Raw genomic sequence first — 22,900 nt, 5'->3', positions numbered from 1 at the left:
CTGGCTTAGGAGCTTTTATACTATTACTCTGGGCAGAAAAAATATCTCTAGTTAATTTCAAGTTATTTCAATTAATTGACATTTAAAATGCACCTGCTCGCTGGTGTTCTTTGTTTGTAATCAAATATTTTTGACTTTCCTCCTGCTGGTCTCACTGAACACATAACTGATATCTCTCGAGCTCTGGAAAAATGACACAACCAGTTTTTTTTTTATATTTTAAACATTACAGGTCAGGTCTGTCAAACTCATCTACCTCATGGGCGCAAGTTTGAGCTCATGTGGGGTGAACCAGAGTAACTAATTATTCCCCCTAATTGCAAAAATCACCTAAAATCTTTACCTTTTTCAATTAATTAATTAATGTCATTATTAACATGTATGTACCACAAGACATATATTATTATATTATTCCACCCGTTAAATATTTTTTGTCATCACTCCTTTTTCAGCTCTGTAATAAATCCAAATATATCACCAGAAATAGGTTGATTTCTATTTAAAATACTTATTCAGTTGCTATATTTTAAAATAAAATAATACTATAAGCCACTTAAAAAGTTGACATTTATACAGCTTGTGAATTAAAAATATGTTAAATCAATTTTTCATTCAATCCATGTTTACGCAGATGAAGCACAATTGTGACTTTGTCAGATTTTACGTTGCAGCTCAGCTTTTGTCATTTAAACCTTCTCAAGCTAAGGAGTTCTTCCAAGATTTGTGCACGACGCTGACAGAGACCGGCTTATGATGGAAAGACTAGAGATTCTGAACAGCAGGCGTTAAGACTGGTCAGAGGTTAAACTTATTAAGCGGCATTGGGGAGGGACAGTAATGCCCGTCTTAGCCACCGTCCAAGGGATCATATTCATTAAAGGGACACTTCACAAAAACATTAAAACATATAATACATCTTTAGTCAATACAGTTATAAATTGAAGGAGAATATATTAACCTTAAATTCTGAGGTTTTAGTTTTTGTTTATTTTCAGTAGAACAGAATCTACTGGAGTGCTTTTCACAGTTAAAATTATTCCTTATTCCTGTATTTACCTTCAATTGTTCCTTTACTTGTCTCACTTTAAGATTAACCTCCCTTTGCACATGCAGGTTTGTGGGACTTCTGTTATCATAGGCAGAGCTGTGTGGCTGAGTTGACTGCATTAGGCCTCAGTCACACAGCCCTAAAGATCAGTCAGCAACCATATGGCAACCAGAAAAAAAATCCCACTGATAGGTGAGTGGCTGCTGGCAGTTGCTACAGGTCACAAAGAGCTATATGGTGCTGCACTCCTCCTTGGGATTTCTTTGTTGCTAGCCGGTTGTCACCAGTAGTTTACCGCAGAAATAGAGAACATACACCTTCAAAGTAAAAGTTTCCCCTCCTGTTGATTGCAACAGTAAGGCAAAACTTTTACTCTGAAGTTGAATTTTCCAATTTCCTTTTCTCTGTCCCATTTTTTCACGTTTCCAGGAAAAAATTAGATTTTTGGGTGAAGCTGATCTTACCCAGCAACCACTTGCCAAAAGGTTGGGGGATACACATTTATAGTCACTGACTATATCAGGGGTAGGGGACTCCAGGCCTTAATGGCCGGTGTCCTGCAGGTTTTGGATGTGTCCTTGATCCATCACAGCTGATTTGAATGGCTAAGTTACCTCCTCAACATGTCTTGAAGTTCTCCAGAGGCCTGGTAAGGAACTAATCATTTGATTCAGGTGTGTTGACCCAGGGTGAGATCTAAAACCTGCAGGACACCAACCCTTGAGGTCTGGATTTCCCCCCACCCTTGAACGATATATAGAAATATAGAAATACCTGTTTCCAACTCAAGAACCGAAAACTACATTTGTAAGCAGATTTCATAGGGATTGCAGTATGTGTCCAGAAACATAAATGTTAAACTGTTAACAGCAAAATCAGCACACTATCTTTAGTAATTCTGGGTAGTTTTTAAAGCCATCTTTCAGCATTTTGAGGAACTCTGCAAAATATCTGTTTACCTTCACTCTAAACTAAACGGTAAGCCAAAAAATATCTGACAGTATATGATTTTTTCAGTTTATCTACAGCCATTGATAGACTTCCTGTTTGTTGCAACACATGTATGCAAAGTATGCATGTGGCCAAGACTGGACAGACAGTCAGAGAGAGTGAGAGAGACAGAAAGTGAAAGTCGAGTGTTTACTCTGCTAAAGACTTGTTTACTCTCAGACGGGAAGAGGATGGACATCCCCGAGTTATTTGTGCTGAACAATGAGCAGCCTCAGCCCCAGAGGGGATTGCTGATCCTAAGATCTACTCTCAGAAAACGCACTGCAAAGCACAAGCTCTGCCCGAGCACTCGGCAATAAGGATCTCATTAAACCGCACAGCAGCCTGTGCCACTGCCATGGTAACGGGTGAGAAAGCGAGAGGGAGGGCCGGAGGCCACATTATACATAACTATTTACAACAGAACAGTAGCTTGGCTGATGACCTAATTAAAATCAACAGGTGACAACGTGAAATGCAAATTAACTACAGAGAAGGTCATTCTGGGTTTTCTGGAAACTGTCTAACCTTTGCTTTGATGTGACATCACTCACCTTCAGCTCCAATAGAAACCAGCTTCACTCCTTTGCTGGCGATAAAGTCGAGGGCTTTGTTAACATTGGAAATCTTGTGGACTCTCATTTTGCCTCTCTCTGGTTTGGCCAAGCGTTCGCCTGGACAAGAAACACATTTTCAATTACAAAAAAATATTTTTCGATTAGCAAAAATACATGACATCTTACAAAAACAATGTAATGTTATTTTAATACTTCATTCTGAACTCCACCTTCAAATAACCTACAGCTCTGGTTTCCATCTGCATAATCAAATATGAAGGCCTTAATTTAAATTCCTCTCATAACCAGACACATTATAGAAGATAAAGCTGTTAAAATTGTGTTTCTTTAGTTCAAACTAACACGAGAGTGTTATCTACACTATGATTTAGCTGTCAGACATACATTTTATACAAGCATACTGTTGGACTAGTCCTGTAAGGGGAATTCTGGTAGCTAAAAATCAACAAGTGCTGTTTTCATTCAGGTAATCTTGTTAAGCAAGGAGCTTTTTTCCTCACCTGAGATGACCTCCAGCAGCAGCATGAGTTTCAGTCCATCCCGGAAGTCCTCTTCGATGTTCTCAATCTGCGTGCCTGCTTTCCTCAGGTGAGAGTTACACCAAGCTGTAAACGTCTATACGATGGGGAAAGAAATCAGATAAAAACACCGTCACATGTGTGTATTTAATGTGCTGCAAAATATACACCAAACATGAGCCAACCAGGTTCTTAAAGGGGGCAAGTTTACTTATCAAGCAACTAGAGTTTCTTTGTTTGCATTCTATTGTATTGCAGGCTTATTCAGTTTTACAATCTGATAATATTGGCACTAGTTCAAAAAAATAAAGCAAGCAACGGTGACAATATCATCAGCAGGAGATTATTTGGATTAGCAGATTTATTTAATAAGTGTTTTTTTTCCTTAGGTTTTTATAACATCATTTTCTCAGCCTTCCAGATCACACAGCACTTCTTCCTCCTTTCAGACCTCATCTGCCCTTTCAAAGTACACCCTGTTGTTGTGTCTTGAACTGTAACCTTTTTGCTGTAAGTGTAACGGGCACAGTGGATGGTGAATGCCATAAATCCTGCATTTTTGGCTCATTGCACTTGGCATAAATAATGGGACTAAATCTTTCTCTGACATATTAAATAACAGTAATGTGGGTACAGGAGCGCACCAGAATCATCAGCTGTAAAACAAAGAACAGCTCACAGGAATGCCGTTAGCTTTAGGGCATTTGGTAAAAAATAAGAGGATCAACATGGTTCATCTTTTGGGAACTACAAATGTTTGTACAAAATTTGTGCATTTTCTGAGAATTTGAAGTAGATGCTGACATTTTTCAGTCTAGCCCAACATTGCTATCCACAGGGACAAGCTGCCAGGAAATCATGTCTGGTTAGGATATCTGTGAACAAAATACTGAAACACTGCCAGCTCCGTTTACAGTTTATGAGGGATGAGGGAGTTCTCCTACAAGGACTAATAAACCACAACATCGGGACCTTTAAAAGTTACATATCAATGGAAATCTGTTGATGGACAGATGCAATCCCTGCTCCCACACTTTCACCTTTTCCTGTGGTGCCGACAAACTTGACTTCTGGATTTTCTTCACTCAACTTCCACACACTGGACCATTGTATACATACAGTAGGTGTAGCAAGCCTTGTATTGTCTGGCATTGCTGGCATGCAAACATGCTAATGGAAACCATCTGGAGCAGGACCTCAACCGCCCAACAGGAGCTGGCATGAGGACTGGGCCCGTTATGCACCCTGCTGCAAAACGCCTTTTTATGAGTTCCCGGGTTAATTGCATCCACTGTGTGCAGATCAGACACTGTGTTTCCTCCAGAGAGCTGAAGGAGGACCTGCAGGAGCAGAGCCAGGCGTTTATGAAAGCCAACACTGTCTTTCACTGGCTTGCTTTCTACTGCTGTGGAACAAAAGCCACTTAAAAGTCATTGGCGATCTGGTTCGGAGCACTTGTGGAACTTCCGCGATGAGATCACGCTTAAAAATGGAGTTGCGTGAGGTTTACACGGCTATCAATAAACTACAGTGTGGAAGAGCTGGGTTTAAGATGTGTGTGAGGTTGATGGCGTGTGGTGGAGTAAGAAAAAAAAAAACTGGAGGAAACTCTGTAGATACTGTAGAAGATGTGAAGGGAAACAGACAGATTATATGGTGTTTCATCCCTAAGGGCAGGACTGACGGAAAAAGACCAGCACTGAAGATTTATGTGCAAACAGCAGGCACACGCCCTGAACCCAGAAGATACTACTTTCCAGCAATACTACTCATGATTTAAGTCAAGCTCCAACAGGCACTAAGATATTTGAAATAATTCTAATCAATAGTCCCTTTAGGGGCTTTCCAAATGTTTTAAACAGTCGAGGCAGAGCTGTGGTGTCAGCAGCTTGTGTGAATACTGTGCAATTTAATCAAAGTATTAAGATAAGAGTGTTTGCTGGCTCTGCAGGTTCAGATTCTTACAATGTTCTGTCTCTTTTTTGTCTAAGATGTCATTCTTGACAAGTGCCAGCTCTTTTGTTCCCTCCTCTTTGTAAAACACCTTCAAAATAACAGAAAGACAATCTAAATTATATCAGGAAATTTTGCTAACCACCTGCAAACAGCTTCATGTTAAAGGAGAGCAAAAAAGACAGGAAATGGTGTGAAACGTACAAAGTGGAGTGTTTTGTATGCTCTGAGCAGAATAAAATGAGTTTTTACCTAAAACTCGTGATTAGTGCAGGTTTATGAAGACCAGAGTGTTGAAAACACTCAGAGTGAAGCTGCAAAGAGCACAGTTGTGAAAACGACTAAAAGTTCCCAGAAGGAATGTTAGCTTGTTAAATGTCTTGGAAGGAGGGCAAGTTTGGCTGCTTTGGGTTGGACGACAGGCCTCCTCCTGACAGGAATTAGCCGGCCCTCCTGCAGTTTCTCTAAGTCTCTGGGTCACTGTGGAGTTTGGCAACAGCACACAGTCCAGGCTGGCAGCCACCTGCACCATCACATGACCCCCCTCTGGCTGCGCTGTGGACTACACTCCCAGACACCTTCAGGTGTTCTGAGGCTCTTGGCAGGGCAGGGCTCAGAGTTGCTGCTCCACTGATCACAGAGAGACAGATTACTGCACGAGCAGGCAGCCAAGCATGGCTTTGAACTGAAAAGCTATAGTCAGTCTAATCTTAGAAAAAAGAAAATTAATAAAAGAAATGTGCACATTTTGTTGACCCAAGATCCACTTGAGGTCACCGCATTTGTGGGACTTGCCAGCGACATTACCCAGCACAGTTCAGTCCTCAACCTAAAAGTCTTTCTATTGTAATGTTAAAAATGAAGATATACTATCTGATCTGTTTCAAATTTTCCATCAATAAATTGTTAGGATGATAATTTATTTTCCTGGAATAACACACTTTATCCTGGAAGACCAGATTTAAGATCCACTTTGAAGGATTCTTGGTTATAGTTGCTTGTCCAGCACCGACTGCTACAGAGTGGAAAGGTGGCATTTTCCCCATTGCTCCTCCTTGGGACTGAAAGTGACACCACAACTGTGCAATGAGTTTCCATATGACTCAAGCTCGTCTTTGCAGAAGATTGCCAACCCAACTTAATTAATAGCCGTGGTGGACTCCCTAAAGAGCTAAGAGAGAAAAACCTCCTCTGAGAGTTACCTAAGAGTGAGGCTGAAGGGCTTTCCCTGTGCTTAGCACATATATATTTATAGCCTGAGGAGGATGCAGGTTGAGGGGCATCGTCAAAAAAACCTTACACAGTATCATCAGGCACAATATGATGTGACACATTAATATAATATACTTAAAACTACAAGACTTACTTTTATTAAAAAAAAAAAAAAAAAAAAAAACAATATTAAAGAAAGCTCATGTTTGCCCATCATCTCAACTCTGTAGCTCACTGAGACTCTGTGTCTCTACTACCGTCAACTTCTCTCTGCCTGATTGTTGAAAAGCAGGGACTGATTTAAAAAAAAACTGTGTCATTGTTTTTGGATCTACAACGAAAGGACAGAGTTGCCCACATCAATACAGCAAACTGACCAAAAACTCATGCAGCTGTGAAGCACCTAAAGAGATTAAAAACTGCTCATTATATGAATCCACGGTGTGGCGTGTCTCGTACTATTCCTCTGCACTCCATTGCAACTGTTTGGTCCTTGTACAGTTTGTGTCAGTACAGTATGTGCTGTGAATCTCTGTAAGCTGTTGACATGTCTGCCCCAGAGTCCTGCCAGTGCAAAATTGTTCTCATTACTGCCGTTTAACGCAGTCTGTTTCAGCTTCAGCATCATAACGTGTAACCGAGCAAAGTGAAAGCATGACTGAAGGGCTGAATGTGTCTGTGGGAGGAACTGGAGGGTCATAAAAACTGGAGGCCTCCCCCATTCTCTGCTCTCTCTCTCTTTCTCTGTCTGGTCTCAGCCTCCCAGAACTGAGGCAGGCTGTAAAAACAACAGGGGTCAAGAGTGGGAGAAATCTGCTCCACATCAACTTCGGGGAAGTCTGCCAGTGAGCATCATTGCATGCAATGTTTGTCCCATGGCAACCACCAAATCCACAGTTCAGGACCCTTGAATACCACAGGATACTCAACCTGGATAACCTGTACTCAGTGGTTATAAACACTCTATAATAATTTATGTCACTGGGTATTTTGTTAACCACCAGCACCAATGAAAGAAATCTGACTCAGGTTTTAGTAAAATACAGCTAGAGATCAGTGAGCAACCATCTAGCAACCACTGGTTGCAAGGGAAAAATCTGTATGCAGTAGCTGTGATTACTATTCATGCAGCCCTAAAGGCCGGTCTGTAACCTCGTGGTAACTCCTGGCCACTAGGGAAAGGTGGTTGCTAGCAGTTACTACTATGAAATTGGTTGTAAAGAGTGCTATACTGAAAACTTTCTTGTGATGGCTTGCAGGTTGCATGTAGTTTGCATGGCAGATGCCGGTTTAGCAGATGCTAACGAAGCAGAAACAGAGAAAATTCACCTTTAAATTAAATGTTGTCCTACTGCTGCAACCAACACATTTAAAAAGGTGCAACTTTTACTTTGAAGACAGACATTCTTAATATCTGGTTTGAGTTGTACTTCCTTAAGCTCAAGTCTTTTCCCTTGTGACCATTTGCCAGATGGTTGCTAACCAGTCTCTAGACCTGTTACATAGAAGTTCACAGACATGTACTGCATGAAATTTTTATTTGTGATATGTCAAAGCCAACTGCTTACCCACAGATACTCTTGCTAAAGTTATTCTGCTAATATGCTGGTAAAACTTGTTTTGTTACCGTTTGCATTTGCTTGCTGGCTGTTATGCATAAAGAGGATATGAAACAGCTCACTGCAACCAAAATAAAATGGACTATTAAAGTCAATAAACATGCATATTTCTGTGGGTTTGGACATTTCTGGGAACATCTGGGGCAATGTTAATACATACGGACGAATAAATAAAAGAATAAAACTGACCAAGTTTAACTGCAGGGAGTGGGGCAAAAAGAAAAATGTATTATATAAATAAATAAGCAAATAAATAAAAGAATTCTGTAAACTTAATAGCTTTTTCTTTGGTTTCAACCATACTGCCATTCTTTAAAGTGTTTTTTACAAAGCTGTTTTGTGTAGCTGTAAGGATTTAATAGGTTCACTTATATGTAGACCTCAACCTGTCAAACTACCAGGAATAAATGACAATACTGATCACATATTGGAAAATGGGAGAAAAATCCCTAACAGACTTACAAGAAAAAAAATCTACCAATATAATTTGATTTGATTTGGGAATTTTAAATATCTAATGAAGGTCAGCTCGACTGAAGCTTGATTATAGATGACACAGATTAACTTGATTTTAGCAGACTCATCCTGACATATGACATTACTCAATTAAAAGGCGACTGTGAGTAAGCCACTGTTGTTTTTATTTACAAAAGCACTAAAGAATGAATCAGGTTTTGAAGCAGTGACTATGATTAATAGTATTAACACTTACAAAGAGCTTTACCCACTACTGAATTAAATAACTACAATAATTTCTCACGGTATAAAACTCTCACATATTTCCCTCTTCTTTAAAAACCCACCACCTCCCCTCACTCCTCTTCCTCTACTCCCATCCTCCCCCTTTTTGCCCACTCTCTCCTCTCTCCCACTTTATTAATCACCCTCACTTAGAAAAAAGATTTCCTGCCTCTCTGCCAGTTCCATATTAGTACAATCCTTTTAGTGAAACAAGCCAGCTCATGAGTGCGAGCCTCTGCCATATCCAAACACACAGGCGGGGTGAGTTTAGGCGAAAGAGGAAAGGCAGACTGTGCTGGCAGAGCCTTTGACACAGGAAGGCGGTTTTCAACACTGCGACCGGTTTCTCAAGCCTCAGCCTCCAGCTCAGGGCCTCTCGTGTCCCCACGAAACCCCAGAAACAGGCAGATAAACTGCAATGAAAAAAATAGAGTCTAGGAAAATATCTTTCCAGCATCTCCTCCAAAATGTTTAACAAAGATGGTTAAAAAAAGAAGTAGTTTTTCTGTTTTATAATCAAATCCACAACATGAGAAATTGTACTGCTGCTTGCAGCTCCTGCAGTAATGAGAATAAATACTGTCTGGATGAGCTGACATGGAAATGGGCCTCTGTAGTTCCTAGGCAGGTTAAAACGGTCGTCTCTATCCTAAGTATTTCTCCTACCTTCACTTCACGCTGGCTCGTGGGGCAGGAAAGTGCTGATGGAGAGAGTTTTTTGTTCCAGGAAAACAGAGCTGCTAACAGTCATACAGCACTTTCCTCCTCCTCAGACCCCCAGATGATTTCCTGATGTGTGATGGATTAGGACATTGCATTTAACCAGACATGCTCACAGAGAGCACATTCTGATTTAAAAGGGCTTAAAAGGGCACCCTGGAGGAACAGCTGTGCAGGAGAGGAGTGCCTTGCTCAAGAATACGTGAGCGGTAAATGATAAAAGGCTGAGGTTTCCTCATTTTCCTGTTCATGGGGAATAGTAAAAAAGCTTAATTGTAGCTGTGTTTGTAATTTTAGTTCCAGTAAATTACAGAAATGTGTAGATTCAGACATGCAAAGCAAATCAGTACAAATAATTCACGCTGAATTAAAATTTGGTGAACTCTGACAATGCCGTTGAGGAAACTGAGGTCCAAAGAGACAAAAACACAGGGCCTTGTGGTATAAACTGAGCCCAAAGCCTCTATGTGGCCAAAAAGCCACAAAACGCGAATGAAAACCAAGCTAAAGTTAAACCACAGCTGATGCTTCCCTGTGCATTTCTGACAATGCCATAATCTGATATTGGCTTCATTTATTTGTTACATCCTTCCATCCAAAACCCAGAACTGAGAATAAAGGTCTGGCAGAGCAGATCGAATAAGATTCAGGTTACTGCCGTCTTCAGTTTGGAGGCACAGCGGGAAAAAGAGCCTTGCAGGACGAGCCAAACTGCTGTCTGGATGCTCTGCAGACTGCTGCGCTGTGGCTCCATGCATCTGGCATGCAAGAAGCCTTAAAACCCATCTCAGAAGTTGAGGGGGAGACAAAAAAGAAACTGATGGTACAGAGAGGAATAACTATGTTATATGTTCACAGACAGAGACGATGAAGAAGAGCCAGCAAGAGTTACTATCTCTAAGCCTTTCAAACCATGCCCAGCTGGTGGGGGTGAGGGGACCCCAGGTAGACCCATAACTCACTGGAGAGATTTTAGATCTTGCCTGGCCTAGGAGTGTCTCAGGACTCCCCAGAAGAATCTGGAAAATGTTGCTGGGGCTTAGACAACTGCCATTGCAGTCCTACTTCGGAAAAGCAGATGAAAACTGTTGGATGGTTGGAGATTGTAGGCATTCACCAACTAGCCAAGTTGCAGTTGTATGAGATTTACATGGATGTAGGGCTGTGCGATATGACCAAAATCTCATATCCTGATATAAGACATCTATCATCCTGATAACGATATAAAATCACAAAAATGTAACATTTTCTGTAAATTCTGTGAATCTCGGACAGCTCTACTTGTGTGAAGTGTTTCCAGCTGGGCGTCGTGTACCTGGAGTCGAGTGTTTTAACCGATGCATGAAACGATACATTTTTAGACATAAGTTGTAACGGCCGCCGTTTTCTTTGTATTTATTACACGGCGTGCTGCAGGGAAAAGCCTGTTCTAACGTTTGAGTCAAAGGTTTATTTTTTAGCACCTGACGGCTCTTTTTTACTTCTCATCCGTAAATACTCTGCATACTCTTTCACGTAATTCTGTTTATTTTGAAAAGTCTCAACAGGATCTTGAGCTTTATTGTGAAAGGTTTATGTGGAAAATAAACAAGCGGACACACGATGGTGTTACCGTCGTTGTTGCTAACGTCAACCCATAAAAAGAGGCGCTTGTCCATCCGTAACGTGGTTATATTAAATATAAGAGAAAGAGAGAACTTTAAGAAATTAATATAGCCACTACAGTGACCATCAAAACGATGAAAAAAAATATTGCCGTAAACGTTTATTTTGCGACACCATGAAACAAACGATAGCGTAAAACGAAACGATAGACGTTTTTATATCGTCATCCGATATATATCGTTATATCTAACAGCCCCACATGGATGTATATTTTCTAAATTCAGAGTAATAATTTAAAAAGGAATTCAATAGATGAGCACCAAATATGAAACATAGCCGCAATCCCTCCCCACTTCAGTTCCTGAGTTATAGCATTTCGCAGTGACCAAAAGCAGTGTGATGTCACAGTCAAGTTGACCTTTGGGATGTAAAATGCTTCATCATTTCATTAATCATTTTACCAACTAAAAAAAGCTATTTATAAAATTCTAGCAGTCTTTTAGAATGATTCACTGGATTTGCAATCTGTCTTGACATTGCTGACCTTTTAGGGAACACAGAGTAAACTGAGGAAACCACGCACTAAAATTAAAGTCTCACCAAAGCATGCATTTTAAAGAATGAAGGAAGGGTTTCAGTCATTTGTCAGGAAGTAGCTGATTGACTGAACTCACTGTGTAAGCCAAACCGAGCTACTACGACATCTTTCATAGCAGAAATGAGTTCAGTGTTGTCACTTTCTGGGCTCAACTCCTGGATCTGGGAACATGTTTTTGTTTTTTAAAGTCTGACCCAGAGTCTAGTCTTACTGTCTGTCAACATCTGATCACTGAGCTGTTATCTCTTCTGCCCTAATGCAGTTTGTTGTACTACAATCCACCAAAAGCAATGAATACGGTGACCAGAACTCCCAACAGTAACATGAAGCTGTTACTATCTATTTATGTCACACGTGTACTTAGGAACATTGATGCTACCAGTCAGTCAGACAGGTAAACAAACACAACCAAACAGAGGCTCCTAACATCCCTGCACTGGTGTGTAATAAGAGCCGCTGCTCCATCCATCCTGCTCAGAGTGAGTCATGCACAGGAACAATATGACCTTTCTGACTCCTGAACCTGGAGGAGAGATGAAGGGAAGGCATCTGCTTTGCTCTCTCTCTCTCTCTCTGTTAGTAGTCACAGTGCTCTCTCTCCCTAACAGAGGAAGGGCAGGAGTGCCAACTAGCAAAGGGAGTGTTCTGAGAGGGTCAAAGGTCATCATTCATCCCCTTCTGTCTCCTTCCTTCAAAGCGCACTAGAGGATGCAGCCTGACTACCCACACTGACTTTATCCTCACTTCTCTGGCAGTGAAAACTGTGAACCAGGCCAAGGCTGAGGCTGCAGGGCACATGTGAGCCGCTGGTCCAGTTGGCTGAACCAAAACTTACCAGTATAATCTAGCGGAGTGGGAGGAAATATCAATACAGCATGCTATCGCAATAATTTGCATGGCAATATTGTATCAACACAGGACTACAAATATGGATATTTTATTGAAAAAAAAAAATCTGGGAATGCTGTGAAGAAGAGGGCTCAGCTCTTGCACTACCATCCTAAGATAACATTAGCCGAGCAAACTTACATTTTAATTGGCTCAAACAGAAAAAACATCTAATGCTGGACATGACAAACCTACCTCCTTGTTCACAGCAAGCTAATGGCTCAGTCACACACACACACAAAAAAAAAAAAATAGTAGAGCAACCTCCTTACATCTATAAACAAATAAATAAATAAAGATAGTGGCTTTCTGGTGATTTTAACTTTTTTTTTGCACACTCAAGACCATGTTTCATCATAAGGCAAATGCACAGGTTGATAGGATGCAACCTTTCTGCAAACAGTTACAGTCTGACTTGGGCAGCCTGCAACCATTCTTAGAGAGTTTGCTGAAGGTCTGCAAAAGGTCTTGCTGTCTAATTTATAGATGCAGACAGCATGTTGCAATCAGTCTGAATGACTGCCAGCTAGTTGTATTCTGTTTATTTTCTATAGAACAGGAAGGTTGCAGAGAACAATTTTAACAGTTTAATCTGAATTTGTGTCTATGTAGACTGCAACAGATACGTGATTCTTGATGGTTTATGAGTTAATTGCTGTATCATTAGAAATTGACTGCATGTAATTGCCAACTTGGCCCCAATTAATCACAGACTGATAACAGACTTCCATTTTATGGCAGATTTTACGGTTGATGTGCTTAATAATCTCATTTGACAGTAAAAAAGAAAAATAACTGAAGTGAGATAACTTTATCTTATCGTATATCGACAAAGATTAACTTTGAGGACATAATCTCAATCTCGATTTACATCTCAACATGTTAGTGCAACACTCAGCATCCCACAAAATGCTAAAAATCACAATAATGTCATATAGTGATTGTAATATTGTGATAGTATCATCTCTGGTATAATCCCAGCACTGTTGTTTCCCTAGTATGTCCCCCTAAGAGCTGCATGACTAAACCGCTCACTCTCACTTTCTTGTTCTCTCAGTTACTTCCTGTATTACAGCTCTCTACAGTTTCTGGATCACAAACACAACAAAGCCAGACTGAAAATTAAACGAATATCACAAAACTTCTGGACAAATATTCAAATAAAACTGAAACTCCCTCCCCTTCAATTAACTGCCCAGTTGTTATGCCTATAAAATGTTGATTAACAGCTGAAAAGAGCGGTTATTGTTTATGGACAGTGTCCTTAAATCTCCAACTAAAAACTGGAAAATATTCCCCTGACAAAAATATAAAACAGAGGAAAGGAAAAGCATCATAATAAAGTTTTGCTTGAAAATGATCTCAGAATTGGTGCCAGCGTTTCTGTACTCAATCTGCTACGCTTTGCAGTCCAGTTAGGCGGTACTCAAATATGTGCACGAGATACCACAAAATATGTGCACGGTGTGCATAAAACTACAGACTAAAGATCTAAAAATTGTCAAATATAATGCATGACACTGAAGTATCTGCAAAAACAGGTACTGTAGATTAATACAGCTCATTCAGTCCAGCCGTGCGATGGCGTGTGAAAGTCTAGTCTCTGAGGTGCAGCATCCATCCAACCAGGCACTCAAACAGGCTGTTACTACAAACTGCCAACTCAGCAAAGACATCCCATTACATTTAACTATTGCCTTGGCTGCTGCTTCAGCATGCACACATGCAAGGAGCCAAGTGTGCCTCAGAAAGAGAGTGCAAAAAAAAAAGCAGCATGCGACACAGGAGCACATATAGCCAGCGTGCAGCTGGTGCAGAGAGATACTGTATGCTGTGCAGGCAGAGGCACTTTGCACACATGCATGTACACGCTCCTTACTGTTCCCGCGCGTGCTGACCGAGCTGTGGACGAGCCAGAAAGCGCAGACCGACAAAGAATAGCAGCCATTGTGACCGGTCGACTGATATTTACTCTCTCGTGGCCCAGAGCTGCCCTGCTGCATATTCATGTGTGTGTGTGTCACAATAGAAAGTCAAAGCGTGGCGATAGCTCTTTCCTCCGGCGTGTTCATTTAACAAAGACCGGCTCGTTTGTGAAAATGTTGCAGAGTGCCCGACACTGGGCGGTTGCTATGACAACCACAAAAGCCTGGAGACCCGCAAACAAACAGCTCGGCTGCTCAGAGGCTCTTAAAAAACAGAGTCCACACACACACTCTCCCCACGCAACACAAGTTTATGACCACAAAAGCATCTGTGCTCAGTGCGTGCCTTCCTCCCTGGATCTCAGCAACTTTTCAGAGATGATCTGTTGGACTCCTAAAGTTCATGTAATCTCGCTCGGGTCATAATAACAAAGATGCTGCATCAATTTCCCATCAGATTTAGATTTCTAAAGGATGCAACAGTGATGTTATTTAATAAAAATATGTTTTAGATGCAGACAGTTTATACAACAGATACACTTACCTTGTAGATTCAAAGATTTTGACCAGAACATTTAGTCAGTTAAAAGTATATCCTCACAAAATGAATTAAAAGGAACATCCATCCATTTTCTTCTGCTTATCCGGTTCAGGGTCATGGTTGAGCTGAAACCTATCTCAGCTTTCACAGCACAAAAGGCGAGGTACACCATGGTGACATCGCCAGAAACAAACCACCATGCACGCTCACATTCACACCTACAGCCAGTTTAGAATGACCAACTAACCAAACCCCATGCATGTCATTGAACGGTGGGGGGATAACCAGAGTACCTGGTTAGAGCAACACACAGGAAGGCCTCAGCCAGCTGGTTAGGTTCGAACTCAGGACTTTGTTGATGTGAGGTGATGGTGCCAACCATTCCACCACCGTGCCTCCAAAATTAAAGGAACATGTTTTTCCATTAAGGCATCTCGATTGTTTTTTGGTGAGAGTTACCCAGTATTTGAGATATCGGCTAATTTTTCATATATAATGGAACTCAGTGGCACTCCCTCTGTAGTGTCCAAAGCACCAAAAACTTACCAGCAAGGTCACATTCCAGAAATCTACGAAAGCTTTTTAGCCACTGAAATGTTTTGCCCCCCTATCTAAGCCACATTTTGACTTACTAACTCAACCATCTGAGTTAATAACCTGAAATTTTGACTTATGAATGACAAAAAAAAAAAAAAAAAAAAAGATTTTCTTTCACCTTCCATAGAAAACAGCTCAGTTCTTTCCCAAACTCTTATTTCTACCAAATTACACCAGGATTTTCCGTGATGCTCGAACTTCAAACTCCATACGACACCCAGGAATAGACACTGCTTTCAATACCGTGGGCAGAAACTGAGGAAATTAAGGCAGATTTTGGTTAGCAGTGATTGGAACTACAGTGGCTCTTGCAGCAGCAGTTCTGTTTATTTTCTGTGCTTCTGGCACCATATTGTCATTGCTGATGAAATATTTGTTAAGGTAGGTTGACACTGTTTCTGTGTAGTTGTTGGCAAACTTTTCTCTGCTTCAAACTGGGAAACATAACACTTCTTAGACACAAATAATTGTGTTATCCTATTAAATTTAGCACCATCTTGTAACATCCCAGACACAAAGGACTGACAACACTTGTTGTTGAAACGAGAGCTTTAGCGAGGTCTCAGAATTCTCCATAAAAAGCGTGAGGTCAACTTTAAGATACTTCACAGAGTTTTTGGTGCTCATGTTCATGTTTGTGCTGCCAGTCTGCAACAATGCTGTCAATCCTGCTGCAACTCCAATTTTAATCTTTACTATCAATTAGTGCCCAAGTATCAATTTCTCTGACAACCCTACTCGCTACCTATAGCACTGAAAGAAGTCCCACAGCACTTTCAAAATTTTGGCATGGAACGTTACCATAAGTAGAGGCTCTAGCGACATCCCTAATTACAACTGTCAACCACATCACTGCACAGAAGGAAGCATCTATCCGTGACGGTGTGTTGGGAGGTAAATCAAATGGCATTCAACCTCAGTTAAGCTAATGTTTAGCCAGATGTATTATGACAGAAAGAAAATGGTTCCTAAATAATCCAACAGTTTCTCTCTGTGCCTTCTCCTCACTAAAGACAATCAGGCCTTTGATGTCATTGCCTCTGGGCGGCCTTCCCTCATAAAAAACTGTTCAACAATTGTTGAAATCAGCTGTACCTAGTCTCAGCTGCTTTAAGTCACCTCTGAGGTCCCTCATGGTTTGGTCACTGTAAATATGATCTATTCCTCTTTTATTTACCACAGTTGGAATTTAACGTTTTTATTCTGACATTCTGACTAATTTTCAAGTTATTATCTTTACTATATTGTCTGTGTATGCATGTTCGGTGTTGTGGGTTCTTGGAGACCTGGATTGCGAATGAAGGTATCTGTTCAATTCAATTCAATTTTATTTATATAGCACCAAATCACAACAACAGTCAAGCGCCCAAGACGCTTTATATTATATTTAGGTAGACCCTACAATACATACAGAGAAGAACCCAACAATCATATGTCGACAGTGGGGAGGAAAAACTCCCTTTTAGCAGGAAGAAACCTCCGGCAGAACCAGGCTCAGGGAGGGGAGGCCATCTGCTGCGACTGGTTGGGGTGAGAGAAGGAAGACATGCTGTGGAAGAGAGCCTGTTAAGCACTTCGGGTTGGCTAAAATACGCTATATAAAACTGACTTGACTTGAAGCTGTACTTAGCAATATTTGTTCGAAATTTCCGCACTTTGAGCGCCACTTCCCCTGAAAGATGCATAACCATCTAACCCTTTTGCAGCTTTTGAATGCACTAGAAATAAATAACTAAAAACATCTTACAATATGTAGTTTTATTTTTTCTTCCTCAAATGTACAAACTTTGAAGACATCCATAAAACAGCAAAATAGCTTCTATCTACTTCCTGAATTTTACATATTTGATGAGACTAAGAACAAGCAGGTTTATATCCAGACAAATGTCTGAGTATGACGCAAGCTGATAAGAAGATGCAGCACTTCTGATGATCTCACAGCACACAAATTGGATGCAAATCTATGTGCAGATGCTATTCAAATAGACTCTGGGCATCAAAGAGGCCTTGCTGAGCAGCGAGTCATTGAAAAGCCCAGCGTGAACATGTATCTCCCCGCTTCGCTGGCTCAAAGCAGGAGTCTCCCACCGCACAAAGGCCACTCTGTGACGGATCCCATTTCACTGCAGCGTATGTGTCCAAAATGAAAGTACAGCTTATGTTCCTGGTACTTAAACAAACATTAAGGTCTGTGATTTTGCAGGAGGCTGAGTTTACAGCATGTGCATACACTTGTAGTTTGAATGTTTCTTTTATATGCTTGCGTCAATTAAATTATATTGTTTGTTTGCAGTGTTAGTATCAATACAATTTTGTTTTAAAAAAAAAAATACAAATTTAAGAAGATACTGGCACTGTAACGAGAACTTATTATCACAGCTTCGAGTACTGAGTCATGCCTGAGCTGTCTCTGACAACAGTTGGACAGCAATGTAAACAGATACGATGAAGCACCGTGGCCGGGTTCAGAGTAATCGTGAGTCAGCTCGAGCTCGGTTTGCCAGCAGCCGTCGTGTGATGGTAGGTAGCCAGTCGTGGTGCTGCTTTGTGCCGAAGCAGCGTTTTTCACTGCTGACCATCACCTGACTCAGAGAAATGCTGAGCTGGGGAGGAGTTACACTGCACTCAAACAAAAGACACTTTCAACTCATCCACCCATCAGCTATACTGCACATGTCCTGTTAAGGCCAATGCACTTCTGCAGTAATTTTCTGTGCACCAAACTAGAAACTTCCAGAAAAACAGACATTTCTCTCCAAGTTCGCAAACAAAATATGCTTTCCCGATTTATAATTACTTGAATTAACATATTTAATTCTGCAAGTAGCCAGAGCAATGAGTCAGTGTGTCTTTCACATGTCCAAAAAAACCCATCTGTAGTTTTTCTCTTCCTCTTTCTACCTTTGTAATTGTTTCACTGTGGCAGACAGCACAATTCACACAGGAATATATTTGTTTTTGGTGTTTGTTGATGATCTGTTTCCAAAACTGCTGATTTGTTCAGTGTTTTAATGTTAATGGGAGAGTCTCGAGGGACGGCTATGTGACGTGGGCCATATGAGGGTGTTTTAAGCCTTTAATAGGTTCTTTGCTTGTTTTTCTGTGGCTAAAAATGTTATCTGTGAAGCTCCCCACATCAAAAAGGGAAAGTGCTGAGACCTGTTCATCTAATTTGTTATATTAATGTAGCATTAAATACGGCATTACACGGAAGGAAAAAGAAAGAAAGCCACTAAAGCTGCTGACTTGCATGCACACATCAATTTATTGTGTATAATTCGGTTGAGTTTCAGCACTGAGCCATAAAAGTGCAGTCTGGTGCTGTTGATAGCCAGACATACAAAATTAAACTTCGTGTTCATCAGTTCCACCTGCGAGTCAAACAGAGAAGTGGTAACACTCTCAGTTCAGAAAAAAAACCTGAACTGAAAATTTGCTTCAACAGAAACGAGCACTGCCAAAGGTCCAAGTAATACATGCACCCAAACCTTGGTTACAGCGTCCTTGACCTATACAGCTCAGCTCCAGGGGCCGCTGACCTGCTCTAACATGAAACAGCCCCTTAAAGTGGTGCCAACCTGCTGCTGACCCCAAAGAACATCGGAGTTTAGCTTAAATATCAGTTTTTCAAACGCTCCAATCAAACGCTTCCATCTAAATATGTGCACCACATATTTTCTGTGGCAGTTACATTTGTAATTGTACTCATAATACTGTATGAAGTTTATGAAACCCTTTTTAAGACTAATGAAATGAATGCCTGGATGATTTGCTCATTGCTCATTTAGAGAAACAGCAAATAGCAAAAAGTCACATGGTATGTGGACTAAACAAATCATTTAAATGTGGGCTCATATTCCCACATCTGGAAGAATGACCAAAAATGGCTACACAAACCTAGATTAGACTGATGCTGCAAGCTGAGATAAATGTGCAGGGAGCTATGATGGAGGCACACCGGCCCCACATGAAACACTTTAAGGAAAGTATTGAGGGTAAACGAGCAGTGGCCTTTCTTCTTTCTTCCTTTGGAGTCTCATCTAGTAAATGCTCGGCTGAGATGACATTCAGCTGGATCAGAGATTGATTCATAAATCAAAGCCATCAAACGCACCAATACATGGATAACTTGACTTATTAGAAAGGATGAATGTACCCCATTTTACCCAATTTAAGTTCTTTTATTCCTATTTTTGTTTTGCTCCTGAAAGAAACTCTGTGCTCAGGGCAACACAGCTGAACCACAATTTATCATCAACAGAAAGGAGAGAAAACTTCATACAAATAAAACCATCCAACCCCCCCAAACACCAGTGGATAAAGTGATATGTGATATATGTTTCTCATCTGGCTGTTCTGAGCTGTATTAGTTTTTGGTCATAGAGATTATCCTTCAAAAAAACTGAGAAAAACAAAGTGTAGAAAGACTTTTATGGGCGTTTAGGAGGACACACGCGCACACATCTGCCAAGACTACAACTCAACTCCACAGTTAGCTACTGTGACGGTTGTACCACCCTCCCTCCTAAAGTCCATCCACCAGCACCAGCCAGCACTTCACGCAGCTTAAACCACTCTGCTGCCCCACCGCTCTGCCGAGGGCTCTCCACTACACACCAACAAGCAGCAGGCTGGCTTTCCTCCTGCTTTGGGTTGCCGGGGTGGGGCCATCAAGGGGAGGTGTCTGTTACAACTTGTAATGAGATCTGCTGCGAGCACTTCACAGAAGCTGCTGCTGCTTACCGTCATAAATGAAGTGACGTCAGGAGGTTGCAGGCTAATCCTGCAGGAAACTGACAAAAGAGAGCAGGGCAGGGAGCCGAGGTGTCGCTCAGCCCTCGCTGCTACTGTGCAATTTAAACGCGTATCACAACAGCACAGAGTCATCAGACCACAATGTGACGTGCCTGCAGGGAGTCCGCTCTAACTGACCATGAGTGCCGGTGGAGCACACGATCAATAGCAGCCACTGATTGAAATTCAGACGTTCAATACTTGTCCCACTTTAGAAGAGTGTAGGAGTACAACAGAACAAATAGCCCCCTGCCTCAATTTTCCCAGTGTTACTCCCCACGCCAAGAACTCACTTATTATCACTCACAGGATCATTTTCATCTTCATATTTACTTCCTCTCATCTCTTTCTGGCCACCTAGGAAGGCTTAGTCACTGCAGTGAATTTGACTCCTTCTGAATTAGACTTAATTGCCCACAGTGTAAATAAAACACTAAGAAACATCCTGCCTGTATTGTTCAAATGCTCCAATTGCCCATTTACTACACACAGAGCAAACAGTGATGCACCACCCTGTGCACAGTGGCTTCCTGATAAAGCTGGAGGGAGATTTCAACATGCCCAGACTAAAACAAGCACGGAGGAAAAAAACAAAACAAGTTTTCCTTAAATCCATTGCCACCCACTCAGCCACACAAAGGGGGATAGATAGTGGAGAGAAAGTAAATAACGGGAAGCAAGGGAGAGAAACGGATGAAAGGAAGGAAAAAGAAAATATAATATGATGGATAAGATGTTTCAAGCTGATGTTATGGAATGATGTTTGATTGTTTTTAATCCTATATCTGATGAGTTTTTCACATCCACTTTGTCAGTGAGGTCCCAAAATCAGTTAAGCCATCCAAGAAACAATCTTACATCATGTGGGAAGTGATCAGCAAAAGCAGATTTTTGATAAAGAAAAAAAAAGAGTATCTGGAATAGGAAGTGTAAGTGTAAGATCAGACTCTGGAATATTATAGTTACTTGGCCTCCATATTCTGGGTGTAGGATTATTTTCTGTAAAAAGGGTGGAAAACTGCTTCCTGGAAATCCATTTGTTTAATTTGACCATGTTCTTAGCTCGTTTGTTAATTAGGAATGTCCTTCCTGTTTTTTCCCCTCAGTCTGGAAACTTTGCAGTTGGTCATTAAGTGATATGAGTCCTGTTTTACCATTTCTTTCGATGTTAAATGAAGAACTCAAAAGAAAATTCTGGAAAACGAGGTGTGTGTAGATGTAATGAGGAGGTGTATATGCCTTACATGTCTGTCTATTAAATGTAAAAAAAAAAAAAAAAGTAGCTTGGTTAGCTTAGCTTAGCAATAAAACTGTAAAGAAGATCAAGCAGTTGACATCCAACAAAAATGCACTTTAAAACTCACTCATTTAAGGATCGCTCACACAAGCCTAGAGATCGCTTGGCAACCACATTTCTCTCAGGAAAAACATGTATTTCCCAACCAGTTGTCAAGCGGTTGCTGGACATCGCTGGGCAAAATCTTTCACAATGAGGATGTGACACTTTTTGCAGTTGCTCTAGGACTGGATGAATGAAGCTTTCCACAGCGACTGTCGGCAACCATTTGCAACCAATTGGGGAATACTAATTTTTGCCCTCATAACTGGTGGTTAGTAGGTGGTCACTGACCAGTCTCTGGACCCATGTCACTGAACCTTACCATCTTTTTTTCTCCTACAAAAACTGAGGAATAGAAACAAATCTTCTCTTTTATTAATCGGTGTAGGTTAGCCATCTCCCCAGTTTCCAGTGTTTATGCTAAGCTAAAGCACCTGAAGAGGGAAGTCATTTGATAGCTCAAACTCTAACCTTGCTGATGATGATGAATTATTGAATCCAGGTTGACAATGTGACAATAGACGGCCTCTTGAACACATTCTCTTTGTCCCGAGCCCTGAAAGCTCCTCTGTCCGAGTCTCTTCTTCCACTCACTGCCTCCTCCCCCCATGCTCTCCTTTCTCTGCCCCTGAGCTACACCCACACAGATGAATGAATGGAAAGGTGTGCCTGCGCCCTGTTTTTACCATGGTGTCTGTTTACTCAAAGCTTTTTTTCCCCCTTTTTTTTCTGTATAGGAAACGCACTACAGCTGCTCCCATGAGGAGGCTTAAAGCTAATACACTAGCATGTGCACAGACCCTCTGAGTACAGTACAAACCCCCTCCTGGCTTCAAAGCAGTCAGCACATGCACTTGAGAATGCATGTGGTGTGATTAATAGCATTAGCGGAAGAAAGACTCGACTACATCCTTCCCATGTGGTGCATGAAAAAAATTCTTGGAAACATGCAGACAGATCACCTATAAACGCCCCTCTGGGTCGTACGGTATTGAAAACATGTGACCATAAGTGTGCAGTGGATCCCCACATGGTTGCATATTGGGTATTGAGCAGATTTATTTTTTGGGGATCGGCAGTGTCGTCTCCACAGGAAATGCACCTTGACCCCAAAGCTCAGAGTTAATGCAGAATCTAAAAAGTCTGGGGTCTCAAAGAGGCTACAATGCCGTACACATAACAACAAACTGCAGTCTATGCAGCATTAATTGTCATTCATGAAACTTCAAGTGAA

At 41.1% G+C, this 22,900-nt stretch overlaps 1 protein-coding gene and 2 long non-coding RNA genes across 7 annotated transcripts in view; 1 reads left to right on the top strand and 2 right to left on the bottom strand.

Annotated features, from left to right (window-relative positions):
* Window positions 1–22,900, bottom strand: part of actn1 (actinin, alpha 1) — a 54,422-nt gene that overhangs the window by 24,380 nt on the left and 7,142 nt on the right. For all 5 annotated transcript variants that reach the window (XM_085144402.1, XM_085144401.1, XM_085144405.1 and 2 more), the window contains exons 2-3: window positions 3,117–3,231; window positions 2,593–2,712 (exon numbers count right to left, since the gene is read on the bottom strand). In XM_085144402.1, the coding sequence (XP_085000528.1) occupies window positions 2,593–2,712; window positions 3,117–3,231 (235 nt within the window). The remainder of the gene's footprint in view (window positions 1–2,592; window positions 2,713–3,116; window positions 3,232–22,900) is intronic.
* On the top strand, window positions 612–8,181 carry LOC146495917 (uncharacterized). The gene is made up of 2 exons (XR_014871322.1): window positions 612–2,026; window positions 3,083–8,181. It is a non-coding gene; the product is annotated as an uncharacterized LOC146495917 (long non-coding RNA).
* Window positions 8,615–22,131, bottom strand: LOC146495916 (uncharacterized). Its single transcript, XR_014871321.1, has 2 exons — window positions 11,143–22,131; window positions 8,615–11,098 (listed from the first exon to the last, which is right to left on the bottom strand). It is a non-coding gene; the product is annotated as an uncharacterized LOC146495916 (long non-coding RNA).

This window comes from Neolamprologus multifasciatus, chromosome 19 (genome assembly GCF_963576455.1).
Source record: "Neolamprologus multifasciatus chromosome 19, fNeoMul1.2, whole genome shotgun sequence".
NCBI classification, from domain to species: Eukaryota; Metazoa; Chordata; class Actinopteri; order Cichliformes; family Cichlidae; genus Neolamprologus; species Neolamprologus multifasciatus.
The sequence above is the reverse complement of the archived record's forward strand: the minus strand, read 5'-3'. Positions and strand labels throughout refer to the sequence as shown.